Below are 27,145 nucleotides of genomic sequence, written 5' to 3' on the forward strand. Positions count from 1 at the left end.
CTGCATGCACTTTAGACAATATAAATGCAAGCCTACAGAAAATGTGACAAAGAAACCCTCAATTATTTTTGAGGTAGTATACAAGGGAAAATAGTAAAGCAGAAACACAGTGGATTAAAAGAACAAAATATTAGTATCACTTTGTGCATACATTAGTCACTCATAAATACATTTGTATGAAATAAGATACAATTCCATTCTTGTTAAAAAATATACTTCTTCAAATTCACCATTCTTGTTTGTTTTGTTTTCACATGACATTTTATGGTATTTTTTCAGGTGGATTTATTTTTTATCACCGCCGTCATGATTTTACCCTTTTCCTCCAAGAGTTTAGGCACAGATGGCCTCATGCACAAAAATAAATAAGAAACCTGCTTGAAGGGAAAAGAATTCTGCTCAAATAGCTTAGGAGAGTCTAATAAATACCATTTTGTTTATAAAAATATTTCAGGTTTATAAAAGAGGGGAGGGGACCTTCTCCCATGTGGAAAGGATGTTAAGTGAAAAGTGCTGTATAACATTTTTGAAGAGATTTTTATTTAAACATATAGTACCATTATGAATATATATTTTATAATAATCCTGTTTCTTAGAACCTCATTGTTCACTAGAAGTATCAAATGCTGTTCGCTTCCTTTTGTTTGTTGTCTTATTGCCATTTTGGAAGATGCCTAGTTCAGAAGGGTTCCGTATAATTGTGCTTTTGTAAGGCTGTCCTTCCGACTCAAACCAGTACTCCCAGTCCGTTGAAACTGCTGCTGTTTGCTGTGAATACCCGAATGGCTTCCTTGCTCCATGGAAGACTGGTGGATTTCTGAAGCCTCCATTGAACTCTGATTGAGGGACTCCGCTGAGCTGTTGGGGCTCACATCCACGTATTCTCTTTTCAATACTGGGCTATTTTCGATGTTTTTGCTACTGCATAACTGAACGGTGATCCTTTCATTTTTTTGGTCTCTTGGTTCTTTTGTTTTGTAAGTCGGCAATTTTTCCTGTTTACAGCTAGTGCTGATGTCAATATTCAGGCCACTGTCTGTTCTCAGGAAGCAAGAATCCACAAGTCTGCTTTGGCAGATATCGTCTCCCTCCGAGCAGCTATCTGCTTTGTAACTAGCATAGATGGGGCTTGTTCGACTGTCTCCCTTCTTAATAGGGCTGCTGTAGTACTGCTCTGAAAAACTACAGGGCGACAGCCTGTCAGTGTTCCTGTAAGAGTACGCACCAATGTCCTCCACACTCAGTTGCCTCCATCGCCCAGGCAAGTCTTCTTCTGAAAGCTGGGTGCTCCTGCACTCGTTCCTCATTTTCTGATTTGCTAAAGCCTGCTGTGGTGTTATGGCTGAGAAATGAAAAGGTTCGTTTGCATAAGGAGGCAGAGTCCTAGTAAAGGTGGGCGAGTTCTCATTGTCGTCGGCAAGCTCCATGTGCTGCCCAGGTTTGGACTTGGCAAACCTGGGACTTCCCTGATGCTCGTAACCTGCAGGTGACTTTCTCTCAAACAGTTCATCTCGGTTGCTCATGTAGATTGCTTGCTGAGAGGCTGTCAGAGTGTTGGCTTGGGCGTTCTCCTTCTCCTCAGATGTGACGCTGAAGCTGGAATAGGAGCTGGAGGTTGGCAGAGAGGTAATGTACTCTGGGAAGGCTTCGTGAGAGAAGCTGGAATGGAAACCGTCTTCTTCGACAGTGCTGTCCGTGGAGTTCTGGGACCGCAGGAACCCCACGTCTTTCACTTGTGTGTCCACGCTCTGCCTCCTCTCCCTCCGCCTCTCCTCGGGGCAGTAAAGGGCGGTGTCACTGCAGTAGATGTCCGACTTGTACTGAGGCCTTTGTCCGAGTTTTCCAGCAGAGTCCTGAAAATTGAGATCCCTCGTAGATGGGCTTGACAAGTGTGAAGACAAGCTGTTCGGATCCGGTTTTTCCAGTACTTTGGCAATGACGCAAGTGGGTATGGTATCAGCGTAAGACGTGTGGCACAAGGGGACAGAAAGGCTGCACCCGTGTTTTTCCAGATGGATGCTGACTCTTTCCTGAAAGTCAGATGGCAACTGTAACATAAAGAGGTGGCAAAGGGAACAGGAGAAAAGGGTGCACATCAATACCAGTGTCTGCTTGGGCTCATGCAACATTGATGGATGGGTGCTGTTTATGACATTACGGAGCTCACTGTATATGGTTCTTTGATTACTGTGATGGCCACAATCTTTGTGCATTTCTGAAAACGAATGTAATCAAATGACTTTCATTTATTAACATTTAGAAATCTTCATCTGCTTCCTCTCATGGAAAACACTGTGAAATGGAAATGTTTCCTCCATGTTAACTCAGGTTGGATAGGAATGATGTAAAGAATGTACTAAACAACAATCTTAAATGGCAGGTAGGGAATTAGAGCCTTCAGTAAAACTTTCCAGACTACATGCATGGGTGTGATTTGCAGTTGGAGTGTGTGATGCAGAGGTCTCTGCCACGGTGAGGAAAGAGAAGGAAGAGATCAGACCTATTCTGTTCTTCTTTTGCCTTTCTTTGAGCTTGTCTTGCATCCAATCTAGTGCCAAATTGGCTCCTACCCTCCAGTGTTGCATTTGATGAACAATAGCATTTGAAGAGGCAGGAAGTTGGTTTCCCTGATTCTTAAAGCAATGGTATCGGCTGCTGTGACAGGAATGTTCCTGTGCTGGGAAGAAGCAAATCAAACTGGCTACCTTGCCCCAGCACTCAGACACTGCTTGTCAGATCAACCATTCATATAATCCTCAACATGTTCCTCCTCTTTTCTAGCAGCTGCTAGCTGACTGCTTTTCTAGTTTCTTATTACACTGGCAGAAATAAGAGCTAAGACCTCAATTTGTATTATGATTCCTGTGACAGACTGGTCAGAATTAATCGATAAGTCTGGCGTGCATCAGAAATCACAGTTTTTGGAGAAAGTCAGGATCAGCTCTGTGGTTGGTGGTTCCACCTGCCATTCTGTCATGTGGACCAGAAGAGATTGAGAGACTGCATGCCTCGGTGTGGCTCAAAAGTCTGGTAGGTAATGCCTAGGCAGGTATCGCCAAGCATGCTTGCCAGTCCAATTTTATCAGTCTGCCTTGCTCATTTCAGATCTCTATCAGTGATCAAACAGGGATATGAGGAAGTGACGCATGACTGCTGTCTCTCAGTATTTTGTGCTGGAAATCAAAAGAACTCATGTTTGGACTAAGTTTTGAGTTTGTGACTGTGATAGATCCTTTGATACCCGTGTTGATTTACGCCACTTAGGAATTTAGCCCTTCAATACTTGGCTGAACTTTGATCTACTCAGCACTTTCTTCTTATAACTAGAAATCAAGTTGCTCTTTACCAAATAATCAATGGTTAGCCTTCTAGCCCTAACAATCTCACTCACTCCTTAATTTTGTTTCTCTAGAGGAGCAAACCTTACAAATACTGAAGTGCCCCCTCCTCCATTTCAGGCAAGAAATATTTAAGGTGCCTGCTCCTTGTAATGATCTCACATTATATAAGATGGGGAGCTCCTCTTTTAGCTTCACTGGGAAGTTTTAAAAGTTGGTTTAACCCCCAAAACTCAATGTATTCAAAATATGGCATGTTGTGAAATGGCATTCTTGTTAATGTGGAGTAGGATGAGTGTTTTTTCAACCAACAGTCCTTCCAGGATATTTTGGACTAATCATTACGTTCTTAATTAGCTCATATATCTTCCATTGGAAATAAAGAGTATAATATTGCTAATCTGCTGGCAGACAGCAATATTAGTCATAGTAAGTACAGATGCAACAAAGATTGAATAAAGAGGTTGTAAAATAGGGCTGCTGTAAACTGCCGCAGAAATGAGGAAAAGAAATACAGTTCATTTAACATGAAACTGCTGTATGGGGCAGCTATTATTTTAGTACCCTGTAAAACCGTTCGATCTATTTTTTTTTACATAATTTAGATTATGAAATGCGTTAAGAAAAAGAACACCATTTTCTGGGCAGTGCACTGGAAACTGAAGTTACTAAAACGATATCGCCGTCACATTACTATATTGTACTATAGTTTAGGCTTCTGGATAATATACAATATTTTGCCAGGCAATATTTGCATTTGTAAGGAAATTATTGGCTGTGACAGAATATTCACTCTTGCTAAATTAATAAATACTTGGACTTACGAGTGGAGACTTTGCCTATTTAATTGAGTGTATGACAGTCTGGGAAATTGTGGGGACATCCCACATTTGTGATAGTTTTCTGCAAGTGAATCACTAAGTATTTTTAAGGTCCTAATTCTTGCTAAAAGGTAGAGTGCTTTCAGGTGTAAGTGATGTCATGATAACTCCTGGGTATGAATTGCTAAGGCAATTCAGTTACTAGGAAAAAATAGCAGGACCAGGATAATGGTTAATTTGTAAGTTCTGTCTCGGTTCCAGAAAACTATTGCCCATTTGACAGAAGTGTCTTGCTTTATCCTTATTCACCAGGGATGTTTAATGCTCTGAAGCAGTCTACTAGCTTTGAATGGTTTATGTGTTCCACATTCAATTTTGCATTATTCTGTTGCAGAATTGCACAAGAGAGACCATTTGAGGTGACATTAACCTGCTGGAATTGATGAAGGGAAGGCTTTTCTCCATGGCCTTCACCAAAGCAATACACATGAGGAAGGTGCTATTGCTTTGTGAAGGGCATGCATCCCTACACAAAGGGAACATAGTGAGTCTTGCTCACTACAATAATATTTGCCTACCCTTTAAGGAGTCTGCTTCTCCAGCCTAGTTTCCTTGGAAGCAAGGATTATTAATTAAAGTTTACACCTTGGAAATCAATCATTCAGTGCTCTGGTTGCTTTAGAAAAAGATATTTGTTCTGTCAGTCCGTTTTAAAATCCAGGTTTAGAAATTAGCTGGACTGGAAAATAGCCTCAGGAGGAATATTGATTATATCAGAATCTCTGATGCCTGCAGCTTGCCAATTCCCTGCTCTGCTCTCACCCCGCCATCCCCTCCAGCATTTTACAGCCTGGAGTTCTCAGCACTTTGGCTTCACTAAAACCTTTATTTTTCATGTGATCAGCGCAATCCCATTCTACTGGATAGCCGAGATTTTGGGGAAGAGAGAGAACCTCCAAGTTCCATCACTGGCTGTGATTTTGTCAGCGCCTCCCTCAGCTGCACAGAATACCAGCACGTGCATGAGCCCTCCTGTTGCTTAAAGGTGGTGATGGGGAAATCAAAGCCTTAAGGGCAAACAAGTTCTGGAATGGATACATGTAAAATAACCTGTTTTCCATAACATATTTATTTCTTTGAATATTCACCAAGTTCAGTCACGTTACCTCAGAAAGCTTATGTGCCCTGTCGTAATTCTTGCTGCACTGGAGCAACTGAGCAGCTAAATTGCAGTCCTTCCTATAGAGCTCCTAGAAAAACAAAAAATAGCCTGTTTTTTAAAGCTTGCAAATGGCTTGTGGCTTTCAGTCTTTCTCCCATGCCTGAGTAATCTTTTAAATTGACTTTGGGGAAATTTGGAGCATACTTTAACTTTTAAACAACACGTGTTTCTTGCATGGTCCTGAGATGTTTGCCCCTTTTCTCTGTGGGGGCTGATAAAATTACTGAAAATAAGATTTTGAGAACTGATACTACAGAACAGTAATCTGAATTCCAATAGGTGAGTACTTACCGTTAGGAACTGGACTTTATACTGTAAACATGCATGGCGCTATGAAGGCTAAAATAAACATGATCTTTTAAGCAAAAAGAAAATTTAAGAACAGACAATTTTTACTAAGCATGATCCACATCAGCACTAAAATACTACTATAGGAAATGCTGAAATAAACTTATTAGACTGTGGGAGAAATTCACTGCAGAAATAGACATTGTATTGTTTTTCAAAAAGAAAGCCTTTGTCTCCTCATGAAACTTTCTTGCCAGCTCCTGGCTCCTTTCATATCTTGCAGAACGCAGTTATAAAATATAGTAAATCTCACAGCAAATATTTAATGCTACAGAACAGGATATTTTTACCGGGTAAGGAATTACCATGAGAATTCCACACAGGGAAAAAGAGAATTTAAACAAGCTGCTTATACTATTTTCATATTGAATAGCTCCCACAGCCTATTTAATGGGAAAGTTCAGTACATACATTTGCCCTTCATCTAAATTTAATTTAACATGCATGACTGTAACTATATCCTTCAAGTAGCATCTTTGGGTCCCTGGAGGTAAGAGTTGTATGTTCCTTCTCCTGATCTAGGGGCCATTAAAAACAAAGTTGGCTTCAGAAGTTGACTTTATAGGTGACACAGATGAGATAGACAAAGCATAAAGCTGCTATGGACACTAGGCTGTGTTAACCTGTAAAAATTAGAAAACTTTTAAAGAGAAAAAGTGTTGAATACTGAAATGATTTGAATTTTCTCTAGCACTAATGTTATAACTTTATTGCATGCAGATTTTTACTGTTCCACTTGTTCTTTTAAAAACTGATAAAGAAATATTTTATGAAAAGGAAAGGTGGAAATTCCCTCTGTTTGAAACACCATTTTAAAGAAATTCTGTAATAACAGGTGCAAAAGATGTTTCTGGGAGTCTGTGAGGCATGGGATTAGTAAATGTAGTTTTCCTCTGATCATTAGTTCATTATATCTTCATATGCAAAAGCATTTAGATACTCTTGGTTTGTGTTTTGGTTTGGTTATTTTTTTGTGTGTATGTCTGTGTTATCTTTTATACATACCACTTCTTCCTGAAATGTACTGAGGAGATACATCGATTTACGTAGGACTTAAATTTTATGTTAGTACACACTATTTTTATTCCTGAAAACAGATGCAAACAGTAGGAATCCAAGAATTCAATTTAGAAGCAAAATCTTTTGTATGTGCATTCTGACATGTTACATGCACGTTAAACACATAATTTATTGCTGCACAATGTGGAGCACAGACAAGCACTCCAAGTGCCATGTGGCATTGCTAGGCACACAAAAATGAAATCACTCCAAAATCTAATCCTTTCTTCAAAAGCTGTGATGCTCTGTTTCTGTGAAGCGGTTGTCATGGAGAGTACAAAAGGCATTTCTGACACTTTATTTTTAGCAGCTTTAAAAATTACTACAGAAAAATTACATGTGAGTTGAATGTGCCATGTGTACTTTGTTCTCAACACGTGGAGACAGGCCGTGCCACTGGAGTGACTTTCTGCCCTTTAATGTTCATCTCAATAGAATCTAGCCACCTCCGTGGCAACTAGAGGAATAATTGGCAATTAATGCCAAAAGTTCGATGGTTTAAAAAATGTTTTTGCATGAAAAGCATTGTTTTACATATCTATTAGAAGAGTAAGGGGAAATATTAGAAGAAAATAATAGAATTTTACATATTCTATTACAATAAATATAATATTATATATTATAAAAAATTAGAATAATTATATATTATAAAAATAATAATTATATATTATAAAAATAATAGAATTTTACATATTCTATTAGAAGAATAAAGGGAAAGGGACGTGGGGGTCCTGGTGGACAGCAGGATGACCATGAGCCAGCAATGTGCCCTTGTGGCCAAGAAGGCCAATGGCATCCTGGAGTGTATTAGAAGGGATGTGGTTAGTAGGTCGAGAGAGGTTCTCCTCCCCCTCTACTCTGCCCTTGTGAGGCCGCATCTGGAATATTGTGTCCAGTTCTGGGCCCCTCAGTTCAAGAAGGACAAGGAACTGCTTGAGAGAGTCCAGCGCAGGGCCACAAAGATGATTATGGGAGTGGAACATCTCCCTTATGAGGAAAGGCTGAGGGAGCTGGGTCTCTTTAGCTTGGAGAAGAGGAGACTGAGGGGGGACCTCATTAATGTTTATAAATATGAAAAGGGTGACTGTCATGAGGATGGAGCCAGGCTCTTCTCACTGGCATCCAATGATAGGACAAGGGGAAATGGATATAAGCTGGAACATAGGAGGTTCCACTTAAACATGAGGAAGAACTTCTTCCCAGTAAGGGTAACAGAACACTGGAACAGGCTGCCCAGAGAGGTTGTGGAGTCTTCTTCTCTGGAGATGTTCAAAACCCGCCTGGACACGTTTTTGTGTGATCTGATCTAGGTGGTCCTGCTCCGGCGGGGGATTGGACTAGATGATCCTTTGAGGTCCCTTCCAATCCCTACCATTCTGTGATTCTGTGATTCTGTGAAATATAATCAAAGGTAGAAATATTGGTGAGACAAAAACTTCCTATCTCCATGTAGGATTCTTCAGTTTATCACTCTCTCTACTTATTGGGTATAATAATGATGGTTTGTTTCAAGTTATTTTAAAATTTGAAATTTAACCTTTAATTAGTCATGCTACATAACTAAGGGTAGAATTTTGTCTGTGAATTGACCTCATGTATGAAGAAGTGGTACTGTTATTTGAAGCTTCTGGGCCATGCTCTAATGTTCAGAGTAGTTCAGAATAATTCTTGGAAGAAGAATACTCCATACTCCATCTGGTCTAAGCTGCCTTTTAAAAACTATGAATATTGAAACATTTCTTCAAATATGGGCTCAGACCTGACTGAATACTTATTGGGATAGTTTTACAATTCCCTCCCATCCCCCGTTGTACATCTGAAATAACTCCCCTGTTTCAGCTGAATTATTCTGGATTTATACCTGTGTTTCTAAAACCTAAATTTAGTCTGTTTCATTTAGCAGGTTCCTTTCGTTACAGCTATTAGAGTTATGAGGTAGCCATTGTTTCAGCACAATTTCTGTAAAAATAAAGGGTCAAATTGTGAACTCTTTGTTTCCGTTGGAAAGCTATTAATCACATAGGCACAATTCACATCAACAGGCATATTAATGGAATCAAATGCTCCCTGCTATGATTAAGAGTTCATATGAAATATGGGAGGATTGAATGTAAGATGCTGAAAAATAAGTGCTAAGAGAAATATGTCTTCTGTAGATGAATTTTTTATTAAGTATCTAAGGAATGGCACAATAATGAACTAAATGCCTGAAATCTTCCTTTCTTTGCTGGCTGTTTTAGGTTTGTCCCTGGAAGGTTTTCATGAGCTTGGTAGCTAGCTGAAGTATGCCTGCCAGTTTTCAGCAATGTTTAATGAGATGCAGGGTGACAATCACCAGAGATGTTCCCTGTTTCATTCCACACAGAAATAGTTAGTTACACATGAACCACAGCTGGAAAAAACCTGGCTCCAGCTCCCTGCAATGATCTGAGTGACTAGGTTGGGTCCATCTTGTCCTCTCCTAGTAGAGCTCACTTGTGCTGGACATCTCATTTCAGTAAGCAAACACTGAAGGATCAGAGGAGCTACAGGAAACGTAGGGCTCTACGTTGTGCCTAAAATCCTTGTGATGAATCCTCACTCCATACATGTGTTCACGCAATAGCTCTGAGCATGTGCTTCCACCAGTTTGCTGTACTAGACTGAAACTGATGGCGAAATCGATGTGGCAATACTGCAATTTCTTAGAATATGTTTTTCATCAGTTTTAGGTTAGACATAGGAAAAAAAAAAATCAAGGAAAAGTCTCTCCCCAACCCCATACCATAAGGAGAGCTGAATTTACAAAATGATGGGAACAATAAAAGATGAATTTTAAATGTCGAGGTTATAAGTTACAGTTTATGTAAACAATAAGAAATTATTCTATAATCTCATGGGAAGTGCATGGCCTAATTTATTTCCAAATATAACCTTAAGATGTATCCATAATTAAATACTTACATTGTCTTCTGACAACTTATCTATTGTCACCTTGGCCTCTATTAAGTGATTATTGAGTGCAATTATTTCATGGCTCAAAGCCCGTTTTTCCTCTTCGTAATGTTGACCCTGTGTAGAAAATGGAGTAGTCAGTATTTTTTCTACTGTCAGAATATTTCAGAAAAAGGTTCAAAGGTTGATGTCATTCTCAAATCCAGGGAAAAACATGACAGACCAATATATTTTTTTTTTTTTTTGCTATTTTCCCTCAGCAGATGAGGCAATTTATTTTGAAAATATGGAGGTCAAATTGAGCTCACATTAGGAACCTTCACAAAAGGCTGTAGCTAGCCTGTGCAAAACATTTGCTTGAGCATCAACTATTCCTTATTCATTACAAAGCAGGGTTTCTAACCTGGAAGTGACTTGGGCTGCTTTTGGCTTTTGCTACAAGAATATTTCACTTATGCCATTAGCTCCCATTCTCACCAGGGAGGAACAACAATATTTAAAAAGGAAAGTAGCTGTTTGAGCCAATTTCTTTTTAGCTGTTGACTGTGCTGGCTGCTTTAAAAACCTTGAATGAGGTTGCTCATTTCTCAAGATGAATGTTTGCCTGATTGTGGGGTTAACGCTCACTAGCAGAATGTGACCCACCGTGGGATAACAGGAAAATAGTCTGATTCAAACTGCTTGCTGCCCGCTACTTTAATCTTGTTACCAGTGGGCCGTAACTCTTTATTATGAATGCAAGGAAAACAGCAGGAAATGCAAAGTGCCACTGGCCCTTCCCATAATGTGTCCCATTTTCATATTGCAGTGTTTATTGCACCACCTCATATATAAATAATTATTTTGTAGTTATCATCTATAACCCTGCCTCCAGCCTTACGTTAGTATTATAAAGCATGGTAGCTTCTGAATGCTCCAGCTGAGATCAAGGCATCTTCCTTGTGCTCAGAGATGTACAAGACCACATGACAAGAAGGTTTGCCAGTTATCCAAAGGGATCTTTTAGAAAGCAGCATTGCAGTAAGAACAGAAAGTAGGGTAAACTGTAATGTACATCTATTTTATTTTGCGAACTCAATCCAGCGACAAATTCACAATCTCACTTCCCATTCTAAAATTGTTAGACTAATTTGTGAAGGACTTTCTCCAGCAGGATAATCGTATCAGCAACTGAAATTTCCCAAATGTCATGTTGCCAGGGTCACACAAAAATCTTCCATCAACGCACAGTTGGCACTGTCAGCTAATTGACAGCAATGGGAGTTGTGTGTTTTGAAGTCCAAACGAATATCAAGGTTAATTATCCAGCTGCGAAGCACCAGGCTATATTAAGGAAGGGTGATTAAATTGGAAGTGGCAACTCTCATCCTAAGTTGCTATTTAAAGAAAAACACCTTCTCAAATGGTTTAAGCAAACCCACAGCTTGCTTTAAACAGAGCAGATATGATTGAATGTCTTTGTGAAGGTCTGGACTGGCCTGTTTTGATCTCAGCTTTTCTACGGGCCATCTGTTCCTCACCATTGAAAGACCTTCATCCTGACAGCCCAGCTCTGCCTGGAGGCTGGTTTGGGCTTGACACCTTTCCCATCCTCATTCCCATTGATCAGGTGCTCCTGCTAGCTGCCTGGGGACCGTATCACGGAAAGCCAAAGCGTAGTTTTGAGAGCTTCCAAGAGCTTCAGTCTCACTGATTTTAACTAGACATGATCTTAGGGGCTGTGTTTTTTAATTAGGCAGATCGACGTGGTTTTATATGAGGCCTTAACTGTCATTGATTTTATTGTGAACTAAACAACTAGGGACTGTAAACCTCCTGGACATCTGTGCATCTCTAGAAATCTGCTTCCTTTGAGAGTATGACTGAAGATTACATTTTCAAAGGTATTTAGCTGTGTAATGAGGTAGACAAGTGCTATGTTGGGATCTCCAGCTACATAAGTATCTGAGAAAAATGTGTCCCCTCAATTTTCCAAGTAATTTCACACTTTTGAAAAATCCAGACCCATTGAGTACAGACTTACTCTTCCGAAAAACTGTTCGTATTGAAGATTTTGTTAATCCTTGTATGATAAGTTGTCGTCAATGCCAGTGCAGCTGATTTGTAGGACCGCCTTTTGCTCTAAGTCTCTCTGATCTCAATGAGTGTTGCTCTTGCCTAACCAAATTGAACATGACTCAATATATTTTACAGTTCAGGAAATATCATCTGATCAAGGATTCATAGTCTTTGGCACAGAAAGGATCTCATAAATAGGGAAGCAGATTTAGGCTTTGGAAGCAGTACTTTCCATTGCAAAGTAATGCTGAATGTGACTGAATTACGGTTTCATTTTATTTCAGTTACTGATAACTTTTGGGCTGATATTTTCTAGACTTCATATCTGACCAAGTGTGACTTTAAAAAATATTTTATATTTGTTGAACTGTAAAATTTGCCTCAGTCCAAATTTGTACTGTACAGGTCAGCAGATAGACACCAAAGTCATAAACATCTCAGCAGCACTGTGGAGGAGGGGAAATGATAAAGAAAGGCCATTTCCAGTTTTCTCCACTGGTATACATTGGCATCTTTCTCTTGAAATCATGGTTGTTGATATCAGCAAAGAGTCTGTCCCACTATGACAAAACGAGGGAGCCTAAGGGTGGACACGACCCTGAAAGACTTTGGCATATTGACTACATACTGTGTGTCCATCTTAAAAAGTTCAAGGTTCCAGCCAGATGTTACTGTGGTTCAGTGTGGCAACAACAGGACAGAGGTTTAATCCTGACACCACCTTGGGGAAAATGGTGCAGCTGGAAGACATGGCATGGTAGTGCTGGATCACTGCATTAAAAGAATTGCTGGTTACCAGGGACTGCAACTTTGACCTCTCCAGTTGCATTCAGACAATCATATTTTTAGCATCAGCTACAGATGACAGAGAGGGATGAAAGGAGGACAGGAATTACAATATCAATGCTATGACTGTGAGTTGCAAATAGAAATGCTTATTTTACTTAAACTACCTTTGGCAGACCTCTCTATATCTGGTAGTAGTTTAGATGCTTGGTCCTCCTGCTATTCCATAAGGCTGGTGACCTCTCCTCTCTCCTGGCACTGATTTCTGCTCTGCAGGTGCTAACAACCTGTCTCTCAAAACTCAGTAACAGATGAAGTTAATGGTGTTATTGATATGCCAATAGCTTGCAGCTGGGCATTCCATTCCAAAATTCCATAGTTGTAGGCTGCAACGGGCTAAGCTTCTGGTGGATCTTTGTTCACAAGTCCTTGTTGCATCAGCTTGGTGCATTTTGCCCCTGCCTTCTACCCAGCACAGACACATTATAGAAGAATGCAGCTCCATAATGTCTGACAAAGTCGACAGAACTGCAATCATGTGCCCATGACTGAGTCAGATCAAATTCTTACTGCTGGGTGACTCCAGCAGTGCACAGCACTGATGTTAATGTTGGGGGAGCCAAGCGCTTGGAGGACGGATTTAACACAAGCCTCATTACTTTCTTCTCAGATCTGATGAAGGAATTGGATATCTGCTCTTCACAATGGGATCAAATGATATAATAAAAGATATCATCTCTGCCTGGAACCTTGTTTTTCTTGTAATTTGTGTTTATCACAGTGACAACATCCCTCATATCTTCACAGATCCATAAAAATATAGGGTGCGACTTTTGAAAGTGTTTGGTGTCATCTAGTCCCTGCACCTGTTTCTGTGGCATGAGTGAGGTGAAAAGAGTTTTGGTAGGTCAGTACAGCATGAGATAATTAATAAATTAGTGTATTTTGGAAAGTAACAAATGCTGGATGAAAAGATCTGCTTTTCTTGTGTACTAGTGGATCCTACTCTAGTCCTTCAGCAGAAATGGAGCAGCTTAAAAGTCGACTGTCTTGCTAGTAATGTTTCAGTCTCCTTTCAGTGCTTTCCAGTAGCTGAAGAGTGTCCTACCATAAAGCAGTGTCAGCCTATTAGTCAAGGCTAGGCTGCTTACTGTCATCTCTACCATCCTGCGGGAGCTTTGAGATATGTGCAGACCTTTTGAAATCAGTCTCAATTTTGCAAATGAGCAGTGCTGATCTGTGGAAATGTCAGCCTTTTCAAACATGGCAAAGTAGAGCTGTTCTTGGTGTTCCTGTAAGGAACATTTCAATAAATATCATTTCAACGTTAGTGTGAGAATAATATAACGGTAGTAGTGACCATCAAGACAGGCCAGCAGCATTCCTTTGGAAACATCTCTTAATAAGTAACACCTGAATGACAGACACAAAGAGAGAGAGACTTGTTCTGTTACAAATACCTCTGAAGTGGCACTGGTGTCCCATCCTGAATGCCCAGAGGTTTACTGCAATGTTTTTCAATGCCGAATTCAGGCAGAAATTACAACAAATACAACGTCTGTATATTTTATAATCTCATTGAAATAATCCTATGAAGGGTAAAACAGCAGTTGCAGATGATGCAATACTGGGAGGAGTGGCTGGTACACCAGCGAGTTGTGCTTCCATCCAGAGGGACCTCGACAGGCTGGAGAAATGGGTTGACAGTAACATCATGAAGTCCAACAAGGAGAAGGGCAAAGTCCTGCACTTGGGGAGGAACAACCTCATGCACCACTGTATGCTGGGGGCCACCCAGCTGGAAAGTAGCTTTGCAGAAAAAGATACTGATGGACATTAAGTTGAAGGTGAGCCAGCAATGTGCCCTTGCTGCAAAGAAGGTCAACGGTAACCACAGCTGCATTAGAAGAAGGGACGTGATCCTTCACCTCTACTCAGCTCTGGTAAGGCCACACCTGGAGCACTGTGTCCAGTTTGGGCTTCTCAGTACAAGATGAATATGGACATACTGGATATAGGGTCCAAGAAATGGCCAGGAAGATGATTAAGGGATTGGAGCATCTCTCTTATGAGGAAAGGCTGAGACATTTGGGACTGTTTAGCCTGGAGAAGACAAGGTTCAGATGGGATATCATCAGTGCATGTAAATATCTGAAGGCAGAGTGCAAAGAAGACAGAACCACACTCTTTTCAGCGGTGTCCAGTGACAGGACAAGAGGCAATGGGCACAAACTGAAACAGAAGCAGTGCTGTCTGAACATCAGGAAACACTTTCACTGTGAGGGTGACTGAGCACTGGCACAGGTTGCCCAGAGGTGTTGTGGAGTTTCCATCCTTGGAGATAATCAAGAGCCATCTGGACATGGTCCTGGACAATGTGCTCTAGGTGCTTGAGTGGGGATTTGGACCAGATGACCTCCATAGGCACCTTCAAACCCCAATTATTCTGCAGTGCTGTGAGTTCTGTAACAAATTATAGCTACGATAACCCAATTGACTGCTGTGATAACTTGTATACAGCATTTGGGGTTGTCATGATGTAGGGTATTTTAAAATCCTGTTATTAGCAAATACTGACATCTTCCATAGAAGTAAATGCTTCTATTGTTATGCAAAGATGTTTTAATATATAATTAATACATGTCTAGGTCCTAATAAGGAACAAGTATGCATTGAATATGATATGAATTCGCTTAGGTTTCTCCCTGGTATTCCATCAGGACTTCAAACAGACCTCAGGTTAGACTTGGTGCATGTGAAGGCATGTCTTCTGGAGTCAGTGAAGCAGCATCTAATTATTACTGATAATTACACTAATAATGGAGGATGATGAGATTGTATTATCTATCACAAAGAAAAGGCACTCAGATGGTCCATGCATTCTCAGTGACTGTTCAGTGATAGTACTTCAATGATTGGTGAGGATGTATTTGTTTTATAGCATCTGTCACTGCATATCTTATATCCTGGTGAGAATAAATAAAAAAAGTCATCCTTTATGGAACTGAAGGTTGGGAGAGTATGCAGTAGTCTTTCCCACCAGGTGTGGAAATGTTCATTGTTGCAGAGGGTAATAATATAGCTTGGTTCAAGCTTATGTGCTTCTTCCCGTCCAGGTGTGCCACGGTCTCTGCTGAGCAGGCACAGTTTTGAAATACAATGTTTGAACCAAGAGGCCTCTTAGCTTGCTAACAGAGTCTTAAATAGAAATTAGGGAGGTAGGGGGGATGACTAGGCCATGGGCATATCCAACAATGTAAAGAAAACAAGAAAGAGAAAACTTGTGGTGGAAATAAAACCTTTTTTTCTATTGTAGCTCTTAGAGTTAACAGCTTTTCTATTTACAGTACTTCCTCATAGCCCATATGTTTTATCAATTGGTTCATAAAAAAGTTAAAATATGGTTTAGATTTGCAGATATTACTGGGTATTCTCTGCAGTAATTCATGATTTTAAGCATTACTGCATGTCAGTTTCTGCTCTGCAGAACTTCATGTTATTATGCCAGATTACGCATTTGGGTGTGTGCATGTTTATGGATGTGTTGAAGCTATGTGAGTTTACCTGCCAGTTAAGAGCCTACCTATGGATATCCCCTGCTCCCACTTGCTTGCACCCATGGGCAGATACTGTAATAAAAACAGTGAATTGACAAGATGAGGACAAGTAAGAATAATGAAAGACATTTCAATAAATAATGAAACCGTATGAATTGGTGCCAGTTCATGATGTGATCCTTGGGATGCGGGATTTGATGCTGATTGTTGCTTGAGAGCATCATTCAATATGTATTGCATTTTTGGTTTTACTTCTTTGTTTAACAGTCTTATTCGGTTTAACAACAAAATGAGTATCCAAAGGAGCTATTCACTTACAGACTCACTGAACCCACAAGTCTGTTTAAGAAAGTGCATCTTTACCAGCAACTAGAGCAAAAGAGCCAAACATTTAGCTAATTTATTAGGTAATTCTTTGTCAAGTTACAAACAAAACTGCAGGAACCTATAGGGATGTATATAGAGTTTGTGGCAGCATCCTGGTTGCACTCCATGATGTACCACTGTCCCATCTTTGCTTCCTACTGCAGTAATCCCCAGGACATTCATCCTTATCTCAACACCTCTTCATAATACCAATCGAGCCTGGCTTTCAGGAATGCTATTACATTACTGTAAAGAGTAATGACTAATTCATTATATTTATTCTTTGGTATATTAGATATTTATTTAAAGTGATTTTCTGTTTCCAGGCTGCCAAGGGCACAGGAAAGGGTGTGTTCTTCAGAAACAAATTTGTGGCATTAGGGATTTTAAAATACTCACTTTTCTGGGACAGTCAGAGAAGATATGTTGTTGATGTGTCTTGTGCCAGGGGCTTGACCTACTGTAAAAAGCTATGTCATGCTGAAGTTCTTCCACTTAAAGAAGATAGTGGCAAGAACATTATTCCAATGTGACAGGCCTTTCTTATGATGAACTTATGGGATAAAAGAAAGTGACAGCTGTATGAGCCTTGGGTTGGCTCAGGAAGAGAGTAGATTGTCTGCTCTTGCCATAGCTTAAGGTTTTTTTTTTTGTTTTGTAATTTTATCCAGGAGCACATCAAAATAATTAAAAAGAATTATATGGTCATAGTGAAATGAAAGGAATAGAGACTTCAACTGATCTACTAGTAAGGAGGAAAATATTTTGCAAAGATGAAAAAAAGTTATGTGAATGGGTGGCAAAGGAGAAGTACTCTTACTCCAGGCCACACAAGGTAGGCTCATCAGGCTTGCAGCTTGAAGCTATCACTCTAATGACTGATTGTGTGATGCTCAAACTTTCTAGCCACACGGGTTCATCTGTGGAAATGGAGAAATTAGTGGACACACGATATTGGTTAGACTCTGCTTAAATGGACTGGGAAGAGAAAGTTGCATTAATTTCCCTCAGTAAAGCAGTAAATGGCCTAAGAAGGAAAACATGGAATTCCGAGTTTTGGAATCTTATATTCATTCATGTTAATTTCAGATCTTTTTAATATGCAAGTGAATTCTAATTAGAATTGACTACTTAAGCACGGGCAATTTCCCAACCAAACAACAAAACTAAGGCTAGAATCTTTACAATACTTTGCTCTTAAATACTTTGTTCTGCTCTATGAATTTTAAAATTCACATTTCCTGTCATCTTTTGAAATTTTTTCTTAATAATTAGTTGTGTAGAAGTAAAATGAAACTCCCCTCCCCTTCCCCTTGTAATTGCTCTCTTAAAATAACTGTTTAGCTAAATGCTTTCTCTTGGGAGTTAAGATATTTCTTTCTCAGAAAAGTTTGCTCTGATTTATCACACTCCTGCGGCAAGTCTGGCTTTTCCTCTCTGGGTTTATACTTGCACTTGAGTGCACAAGATCCGCTTTCGGCGTGAAGACTTGTGCTGAGCCAGATTTGTGTCCAAGCCTGGCTCGGCGGTGCCTGGCCAGCTCAGAGTCAGGCACAGCAGGGCTGCTCTCCCTGCAGCGCGTGTCGTGACAGTAATCCTGATATTAGTCTGGCTGCTGTGTTATTGTTACCCTGTAGGCTTCTGCTTCCTGACCACCCCAGTTCACATCCAGGACTCTTCCTCTTGTTGAAACGGATCCTTATAGACATATCCACATCCGATGCACGTGTGCCTTTATATTTTGCTCTTCTGTACTGGTTTTGGCTGGGATAGAGTTAATTTTCTTCACAGTAGCTGATACGGGGCTGTGTTTTGGATTTGTGCCGAAAACAGTGTTGATAACTCAGGGATGTTTCAGTCATTGCTGAGCAGTGCCTACACAGAGCCAAGGCCTTTTCTGCTTCTCACACCACCCCGCCAGTGAGTAGGCTGGGAGTGCACAAGAAATTGGGAGGGGACACAGCTGGGACAGCTGACCCCAACTGACCAAAGAGATATTCCATACCATATGACATCTTGCTCAGCAGTAAAACTAGGGCACATGTTGGCTGGGCATTGGTTGGTTCGTGGTGAGCAATTGTTTTCTTTTGCATCACGTCTTATTTGAGTTTATTTCTCTCTATTTGTTATTTTCCTTTGCATTAATTTTTATTATTATTATTATTATTATTATTATTATTATTATTATTATTATTATCTTCACTATTATTCTATTTTATTTTTAATATAAACTGTTTTAATCTCAACCTATGAGTTTTCTCACTTTTACCCTTCTGATTCTCTCCCTATCCCACTGCAGGGGAGTGAGCAAGCAGCTGGGTGGAGCTTAGTTGCCAGCTGGCGTTAAACCATGACATCTTCTTGTCTCTTAGATGTATTTAATATACACTGAAACATCAACTGGGATATTGATTGGAAAGATTTGGTAAGCTGGCTGAAAAATTGCAAGTGTAGTACAGGGAACAGCCATAATGTAGTTGTGTCTTTTCTCTGTGAATTAGTCTGTCTTTTTTTTTCTTAAAAAATATCTCTGCTATTTACTTTGTAAAATCTCATGTTGGGTAAAGCAATTTAAAGTTTGGTAGCTTTCTTCCCCCTAATCAACCCCAGCTCCTTGGGAACATTGTGAGAAAATCCCTATAAGCTCTTTTCAAGGCAGAGCAGGGGAAGTTCATTAAAGTAGAATGCTCTGTTCAAATATGCAGCCCCTCAGACCCTGCCAAACAGTGTCATCTTGGCAGCATCCCAATTCAAACTGCCATAACCAAATCTAATGACTATATTAAACAACTAGTGCAAAAGAAGTCTAAAAAAGAAAAGAGTCTTTATGTAAATTACTTGAACAAAGGGAGAATTTTGCTTCCAGTCCTGCTAATGTGTTACTCAATCTCCTCTGCCTCCTAACACAGCTCTCTGCAGAGCTGTTTTGGTGGTTGTTGTTGTAGTGCTTTTTTATATGGGTTTAATCATGGGTGTTTGGAATTGCTGAGAAACCCTGGGTGGAGGGAAAGGCAGGTGTGTTCTAGCGAGCTGGAGTGAAGTTTGCTGCATGGTTGTGGTCACGTGAGGCTTTGCTAGATATTGTCACACTTGATCCTCATACACAGGCCACTGTTTCTGCTGACTAGTGTTTGAGGAGTAAACGCTCCTGGTACGAGGAAAGGCTGCAGAACGGATCTCTCAGTGCACTGATTAAGCTTTACTATGAAGGAAGTGCAACATTTCCTCCCCATCTGACTGCTGGGATCAAATCCAAAGAAAATAAAACATGAATATATTTTTATGAAAGGATTTGTTCCTACAAGCAGATAGGAAACTCGCTGCTCTATGTTCCTTACATTGCTGTTCAGGGTGGTCACTTGAACCGTTGTATCCAGAGTTTGTGTAGCTGAGCGAGACTCTGCCTTTTGGTCAAGAGAAATGTCATAACCTTTCTTTCGTGTCATAAGATGATTGCTATATGGCTCTACTGTCTTACTCAAATCAGCTCTGCACTGTGCCATTTCAGAGCTATGCTGGAATTCCATTTGCCTCCTCAACTATTCTGCATTATACTGTAACTTCACAGTCCTTTTTTTCAGTGGTGAATCTGGTTTAAAAGGCCTTTGCTGCCACACAGCAGTTCACGGCCCCATCAGCTGTGCTAGCACAGCTTTGTTGCCATCCTGAAAGCTAAGCTGGTGAAAAATAACCTTTTAAAATGGAAAAAACCTTTGTTTGGGAAAGAGATCCTTTAGGCTGTCTTTGCCATTAAGGAAAGTGTACACTAATTCAATACCCCAGTGTTTCCTTGTGACATTCAGAGATCTGGCTCACAGTCTGAATATTATCTTGTTGTATCTCAAGATTCAGTTTTCTTTCACTCTCGAGCTTTGCAAAAATTTGAACACTGTGATTTCTTGATACCATTTATCATAGCTATTCATATATCTCCTAATAATATTAAGTCTCTAAAGCATTATTTTCACAGCAGCTTATAAATATTTATGTCCTCTTCAGCAGAGGTTAAGGCAGACCTTCCCTTATTTATATGACTAGAGTGTCGTTGTCCAAGTCTAAGCCAGTCACCTTCCTGCCTTCCTTCAATCAGCACAGAGATGTCTTCAAAGAATTAAATTCCTTATTGTATAATGATTTTTCTGAGAATTGTCAGGGGAACAGCTCTCCAGCAGTGCCTGCTTCTCTCCACTGCTGTTAGAGATGCTGAGGATAAAAATGCTTCAGACATTTACATGCTAAATAGACATCTGGCTTTTAGATACCTGAAACTAGGTAAAATTAAGCTTACTTTAAGTAACTAGCTCAATAGCATACAAATCATGTTTGGCAGAGTCAAGGACTGAAACTATATCTTCCAGGACATAAGTCTTGTAAGTTGCGGGAAGCTCACTTTTCTGGGTCTGCAACTGTCCCCAGGGAAGAGCAACATGAAGGGGTTTTGCAACTAATGTGAATCTAGCTGAGACAGGCTTTCAGTAAGTTGATTGGAAATGACCCGTTGCCAGTTTTGATGGGAAAATGTCAAGGAATGGACAATATGCTACTTCCCTGTGTAACAGGAGCTCTATGCCTCTGCATTTGCAAACACTTTTCCCCATTTGAACAGTCCTGGTTCCTGCATGTAGCCATCATTTGTGTTTTGTCTGATTAAAAAAGCTGTCTGATATTTAGCATTTTCTCCCTGCGAAGACATTTATATGTCAGACGTCTTTCTTTGCTACACTAAACAAGTGAGCTCCTTGAGTCTCTTGCTGAGTCATATTTTTCAGTTGTCAGTCAGCTTGAGTGATTTTCTATGCTCTTTCAAAAAATGTAAATATCAGAACTTCATCCACCGTCTTCAAACTGGATTTTCCCTTGTCTGAAACTGTGGTGAAATCACCATTCTACTCCATTCACTTTTCCCATGGTTATACAAATACTACGTTTGTCGTCTTTGTCATGGCATACTGCTGGGAGCTCATGTCGGATTGTTCAGCCAGCGTGGCTTTCAGAGTCACTGACCTATCCTGAGTCACTGCTTTCCAGAGCATGGCCCACTCCCTCTGCTTCCCTCTACCCATTTTTTGGATATAGTCTGCAAAGCATCTCTGTAGATTTTATGCTTCTAGTTGTCTGTGGGAAAACATATTTTGACTGAATGGGCACTTCCTGATCACCATTTAACAATGTTGCTAAGCCTTTTTATCTCATTTTATCAGCATTAATTTAATGTTTACCTTTAGAATACTGTTGAAAACACTGATTAGTGCTGAGCACTGTACCAGTCACTGGGCTGTCCTGATCCAGCCCTTTGAAAAAATTCTTTTGTAATGGAAATACCCTGATGCCAGCTATGTTTTGAGGTGGCTTTTAGTCATTTTGCAACCCATCTACTGACTGTATTTGATATTGTATAATGGTAGGTTTTTAATCAGAATCCTATGAAGTCATACTCATCATGTCTTACTATCCAAATACATCTACTCAATTGCCTTTGCTAAAGAAATTGTGGTTTATTTAGCAATTTTTCATTAAAAAAATGTTGATTTTCATTATTTATACTCCTGTGATTTAGTTTTCCAGTAACTTAACATGATATGCAATCACTTTGTATTTTGTATAACCTCTATTTACCCCATTCTATGCTTGACCTCTTAGATGTTAGTACAGATGAGCATTTTTTTTCAACCCCTCAGTATTATCTCAACATTCAGAGACTTATTTAAAATAAACATCAGCTTAACACATTAGTATGTATTTTTCATTTAGCTTGGAGCAGGAAGCTGGGAATCTGTTCAGCCAGTTCTTTTAGGTGGAAGCTTATGCAGGCTGCTGTTTTTTGAAAAAAGTTCTTGAAAGTGTTCCCTAGGACATATCACTCAACATCGTGTGTAGTTTCCATTGAATTTAGTAGTTGGATTGCCATCAGTAGTAAAAAATGTTCTGGCTTAAAGCAAAGTGTGGCCCAAGAGCTCTGCCTCCTGCTAACAGCACCTGAGCGAAGACAGAAAGATACTCATCTGGTTTCTGGCCCATGTGGCAAGGCAGGACTTGAAGTGGCATGAAATGCCCCAGTTAAGTCAGAAGAAGACATTTTCCAGCACAAGCAGTGGGGATGGTGGCTTTGCAAAGCTTTTGTAAGCACGTGACAGTTACACTATAGTCAGGAGGGAGCTGCTTCACATTTGGACAACACAGGGCCACAGAGACAAGGTGGGGGGACTTCGCCCAGCAGTATTGCCTCTGAGTTTTGAGGTACCCCACCAGCAGAAGCATTTCGTATATCTCTGGGTGTTATACCAAGTGATTTTGAAAAACTCTTCTGCAAAGCATCAGAGATGGAAACTCTGTGATGAGCTTTTCAGTCTAACCTTAATGCACTTGATTTCGTTTTTTAACTATGGTGTTTGTTGATTGACATTACTCTGAAAGTTAATTATTGCCTATAATTAATTCATTTTCTTTCAGGCACAGTTTTCTAGGGAAACGAAAAACCAAGACTCAAAACCAACCCAAAACACAAAACTTCCTGGTAAACACACAATGTTAAAACAGATCGATTTTAATTTTCTCTTTTAGTAATTTGGTTGGTTTTTGGTGGTTTTTTTTCGTTCTGGTTTGGTTTTTTTTTTCCCTTCTCTAAGGGATGGTCCTTCAATCATGGATGTTGAAATCATTGGACAGTGACTTCCTTCCTGCCAAGGGAATATAAAAGGTGCTGGGACCCTGTACGTAAACTATTCTCTGACATTTAGAAAATTAGATTTAAATGCCATAACCAAAGCCTCTCTCACTTTGAAGAGTAAAACTTCATTGGCTTATGGAAAGGTAAGTTTTGGGCAGGATGTTAGACCCCCGAACCTGTCAGAAAAGGAAGAAAAAAGAATACATTTGTGCTTGAGAACAGTGCTGGTTGATGCTTATGGGTTTGAACTTAGGAAGGAACTTTAGGGGAACTCTTTTTAATCATAAAGTTTGGGAAGGAATGAGAAATATTTGTCAGAGAACAGTGCCACAAAATTAAAGGTTGGAGGTGAGACCCAAAGTCACCGTTCTAGCCAAGTCCATATCCTTCTCCTCCTGTTGCTTGCCTTCTGATTCATTCCACCCTCCACCTCACTGTTGTTCAAAAGTATTTCTAGGAACATAATTTTAAATTCAGGGAAACTTTTCATCTAATTAGTCTGATTTTGTCCTTAACTTTGGGTTTATGACTTTTGTTTATGGCTTGGTTTATTTGCTTTCATTTTTCTTATGTTTCCACATTATTCTGTTTGAATGTATCCTCCACACAATGTGGTACATTGCATGTAGTAGTTGTCTTCAGAATTGACATCTAAGTTACCGGTCCTTTTCTAAGGCTTCCTGTCATAACATTTTATGCTTTAAAAGTAGATCTGTAATTTGCTTTTCAGCTACTGAGGTCTGTTTATTGAGAGAAACGTTCTAATGTGGAAGGGCACTGAAGAACTGTGCTGATTCTCATTGCTGATAAGAAATTTGTCTCAAGGCTTTAGACAAAATCTCTGATTGTCGAAAGGGCTCTTTTATCCTAATTTTTAGCTGTGGCTTTGAATCTTAACAAATGTCCCTTAAGTTTCGCCACTCCAAAATAAGAGAATGAATACTCTTCCCATGCATGAATATATTTGAGGCGATTAAGATGCTAAACTTCGGGCAACCTGACTGCTAGAAACTAATGTTGGATGCCTCTGAACTAGTCTTAAGGTTCAGCAGAAGTCATTGGAATCATTCTCAGAGGTGAGAAGGTCAAGTGCATTCTGGATCAAAATTGTTTAAATTCCCTTCTCTAACCTGCGGTGGTCTTTGTGTGCTCCATAATCTAGCTCTAGTAAATGGCTTAAAGTCATCACCCAAACTACAGCTTGATTCCTTCTTAATTTACTTGGTATAGCTGTAGGAAAAAATAACCTAAGACAGATATTTTTAAATATGTTAAAATATAATTTAATATAGGTAAATAGGAGGAAAAAAACTTTCATTGCAGGCAACAGGAGATCTACACTATTTAAACCTCGTCACAACCAGTACTAACTGCTTGTGGTGATAAAACTAGGCACTATTGGAAAGTACAGAAATAATTCCTACCACTCTGGCATGATTTCAAAGTCCACATTTTCCAGCAGATTAGATACAGGAGGTTGATTCTAAGCAATGTCCTAATTGCTATTTGATAGCTAACAAAAATGCAACTTAAGAGCTGGCATGAGGTGCCATGTCAAATTTTAGGTTCTCTAGATCTGTCTTGTGTGAAAATCCAGGCATTCATAAATAATTTAGCCAACCCAGTCAAAACAACATGGTTTTTTTAATAGCTTTTCTCTGCTAGTAAGAAGACCACTGCGATCAACTCATCTGATCCACCTAGCTCATGTCATAAACATTTCAATCAGCAATTCCCGTGTTTGAAGAATGCATATTTTTTTTCTATTGGCGAGTAACTGCTTGAAGATCCTACTGGCTGATGGAAGATGAGCTGGCTAATGCTCATGGCCCAGTTGAAGAAGGCTTAGTCTATACATGTCCCCTGTGTGTCCCAGTGCAGCAAGAACCACCCTAGAGAGGTCTCACTGCTCCACACAGCTGAAGGACATTACCAGAGCAGCCTGTCTGCTCCTTGGGTTTGGCATTTTGTGAAAGCTTTGAGCTGTGGTGGGCTGCCCTGAAAGGCCACATGAGTCTGTCCAGTCTTCCCTGGCAAAACCTTGGCAGGGATCACCCCCCATCAGCCTCAGTGAGAAGACTGCCATTGAATGGGGCCTAGAGTCAGCTCATTGACATGAGGGTGAATGGGAGTGTGAGGACTGTATGAGAAATGGAAATGAAAAATGAAAGTAAAACAGTGAGATCCTTCGACTTTACAACATGTTAATTGTCAGTATTTATCACTGTCAAGTGACCATGGATCTGTTAGAAGTTTAGAATTGAAAACCTTAATGTATTCTTTATAGGAACAAAACCTCCTGAATTATGCAGCAGCCTAAAATGTTCCTATTACAGGTGACCCAGCTTCTTTATGCATTATTTAAAGAGTCCTACGATATCAGTCTGCTGCTATGTAACTGCAGTCTATATCACCCTTTTTCACTGGCATTTTTCTACAAATCCCTAATTTTAATTGCAATCATTGGAAACAGTCCTACTAATGAACTTCTGCAGTATGCATTTATCTTCATCTAGCTTTGTGGCTGTCTCCAGCATATATATTTTAAATTTATAGTAGCACTGATGGTGACTCCTTTCTAATTTTGGAGAATGAAAGCTAGAATTATATTTGCATTTCTAGTCTAAGAAAAGATATTTCAAGAACATCTATGCTGGAGGATTGTCTGGAAGATGTGGAGCAGCATCAGAACAGTGGGTTAAGATACTCAAGTTCACTGTGAATAGGAAGGAAGAGGTGGAAGCAGCACTTTGCAAGTGTTTAAACTATCTGTGAAGACAGAGCCTTATACCATGACTCAGGTTGGCGTTTTAATGTTAATGTGACGCAGACGCAGAAAAATCTTGAGTTATGGCTTCTCTTCAAGCTTCAATCAGAAAACCACTGACCAGAAACCACATATCTCATACCACTTCAACAACTTCTACATCTCTGGAAGACGTATTTTTATATTATCTTGGTTTTTGTAGTGCTGCTTAAATAAAGTGATCTGAACATTTAAAAATTGTTAGATTCCCTCTAAGATTCACTTTCCATTATTCTGTGTTACTAAAAGATTTTCTTCAAATTATCTCTATAAAAACTCTCTTCTGTATTTCAAAATGCAACGGACAAAACAGAGTGTTAAAATAGAATTTGCTTTCCAGGCTTAAAACTGAAAAGTGTTTCTCTGTGCTCCTAACATGAATGACATGCACAACGTTTCTATTAAAGAAGGATTAAAATCCAATAATCTCATTGGGAAATATTATGGTGTCAAAACAGAGTTGATGAGAGAACCCTTTTACCACTTGTTATGAGAATGAACAGGAATTTCCAAATTAAAGAGCCAAGCCTGCGTGTGTGTGTGCAAAATCCCTTCAGCCTGAACCTTTTCATAACATTGGTGTTCTCTCTTCTCCCAAATCTCATTTTTAAAGGCACTTTTAAATTCTTCTGAAAGTGGGGAAAAAAATGTGATTGGTTGTTTCTGTAGTGATTGCAGAGGCTGCCACCTCCTGACTACTGGGAAGAACTGCTGGATAAGAGTCCTGAAAATTGAGTCAGAATAGAAAATGTGTTTGTTTTTCAGCTCAACTACATACAACAGTACTTCTTGATGATATTTACTATCAAGACCCATTCTCAATGTCACTCGAAGTTACTCTGTATATTAACTTGTGCAGGATTCTGAAAGCCCCACTGTTCTGGCATTTCTAACTATGAAAAATGAAGGGTTAACAAGTGCTGAATACGCTCCTGCTCCCTCAGGTTGAGCATAAAGGAACTTTAGTGATTAAATCTGGAAAATGAATGGCCTGAGAGTGCTGAGGAACTGCTTAATGCTCCTACCTTCTGAAATGCCTGCTGAGATTAGGACAAGTAAAATGTATTCTGCCCTTTAGGAAAAATTTAAAATAATGTCAATTATGACAGTAATACTGGAAGAAAAAAATGCAGGTGCCATATGGTGTTATGGCATATATAAGCAATGCAAGTATGATCACTGA

The 27,145-nt window shown here is 39.7% G+C and overlaps 1 protein-coding gene across 2 annotated transcripts in view; it reads right to left on the bottom strand.

The window, feature by feature from the left end:
* Window positions 1-674: 674 nt before the first annotated feature.
* The window catches only part of BEGAIN (brain enriched guanylate kinase associated), a 157,174-nt gene continuing 130,703 nt past the window's right edge, over window positions 675-27,145 (bottom strand). For both annotated transcript variants that reach the window (XM_086613564.1, XM_086613562.1), the window contains 3 exons: window positions 9,732-9,839; window positions 5,326-5,409; window positions 675-2,048 (listed from right to left, as the gene is read on the bottom strand). In XM_086613564.1, coding sequence (XP_086469690.1) covers window positions 675-2,048; window positions 5,326-5,409; window positions 9,732-9,839 — 1,566 coding nt within the window. The remainder of the gene's footprint in view (window positions 2,049-5,325; window positions 5,410-9,731; window positions 9,840-27,145) is intronic.

This window comes from Tauraco erythrolophus, chromosome 6 (assembly GCF_009769465.1).
Source record: "Tauraco erythrolophus isolate bTauEry1 chromosome 6, bTauEry1.pri, whole genome shotgun sequence".
In the NCBI taxonomy this organism is placed as follows: Eukaryota; Metazoa; Chordata; class Aves; order Musophagiformes; family Musophagidae; genus Tauraco; species Tauraco erythrolophus.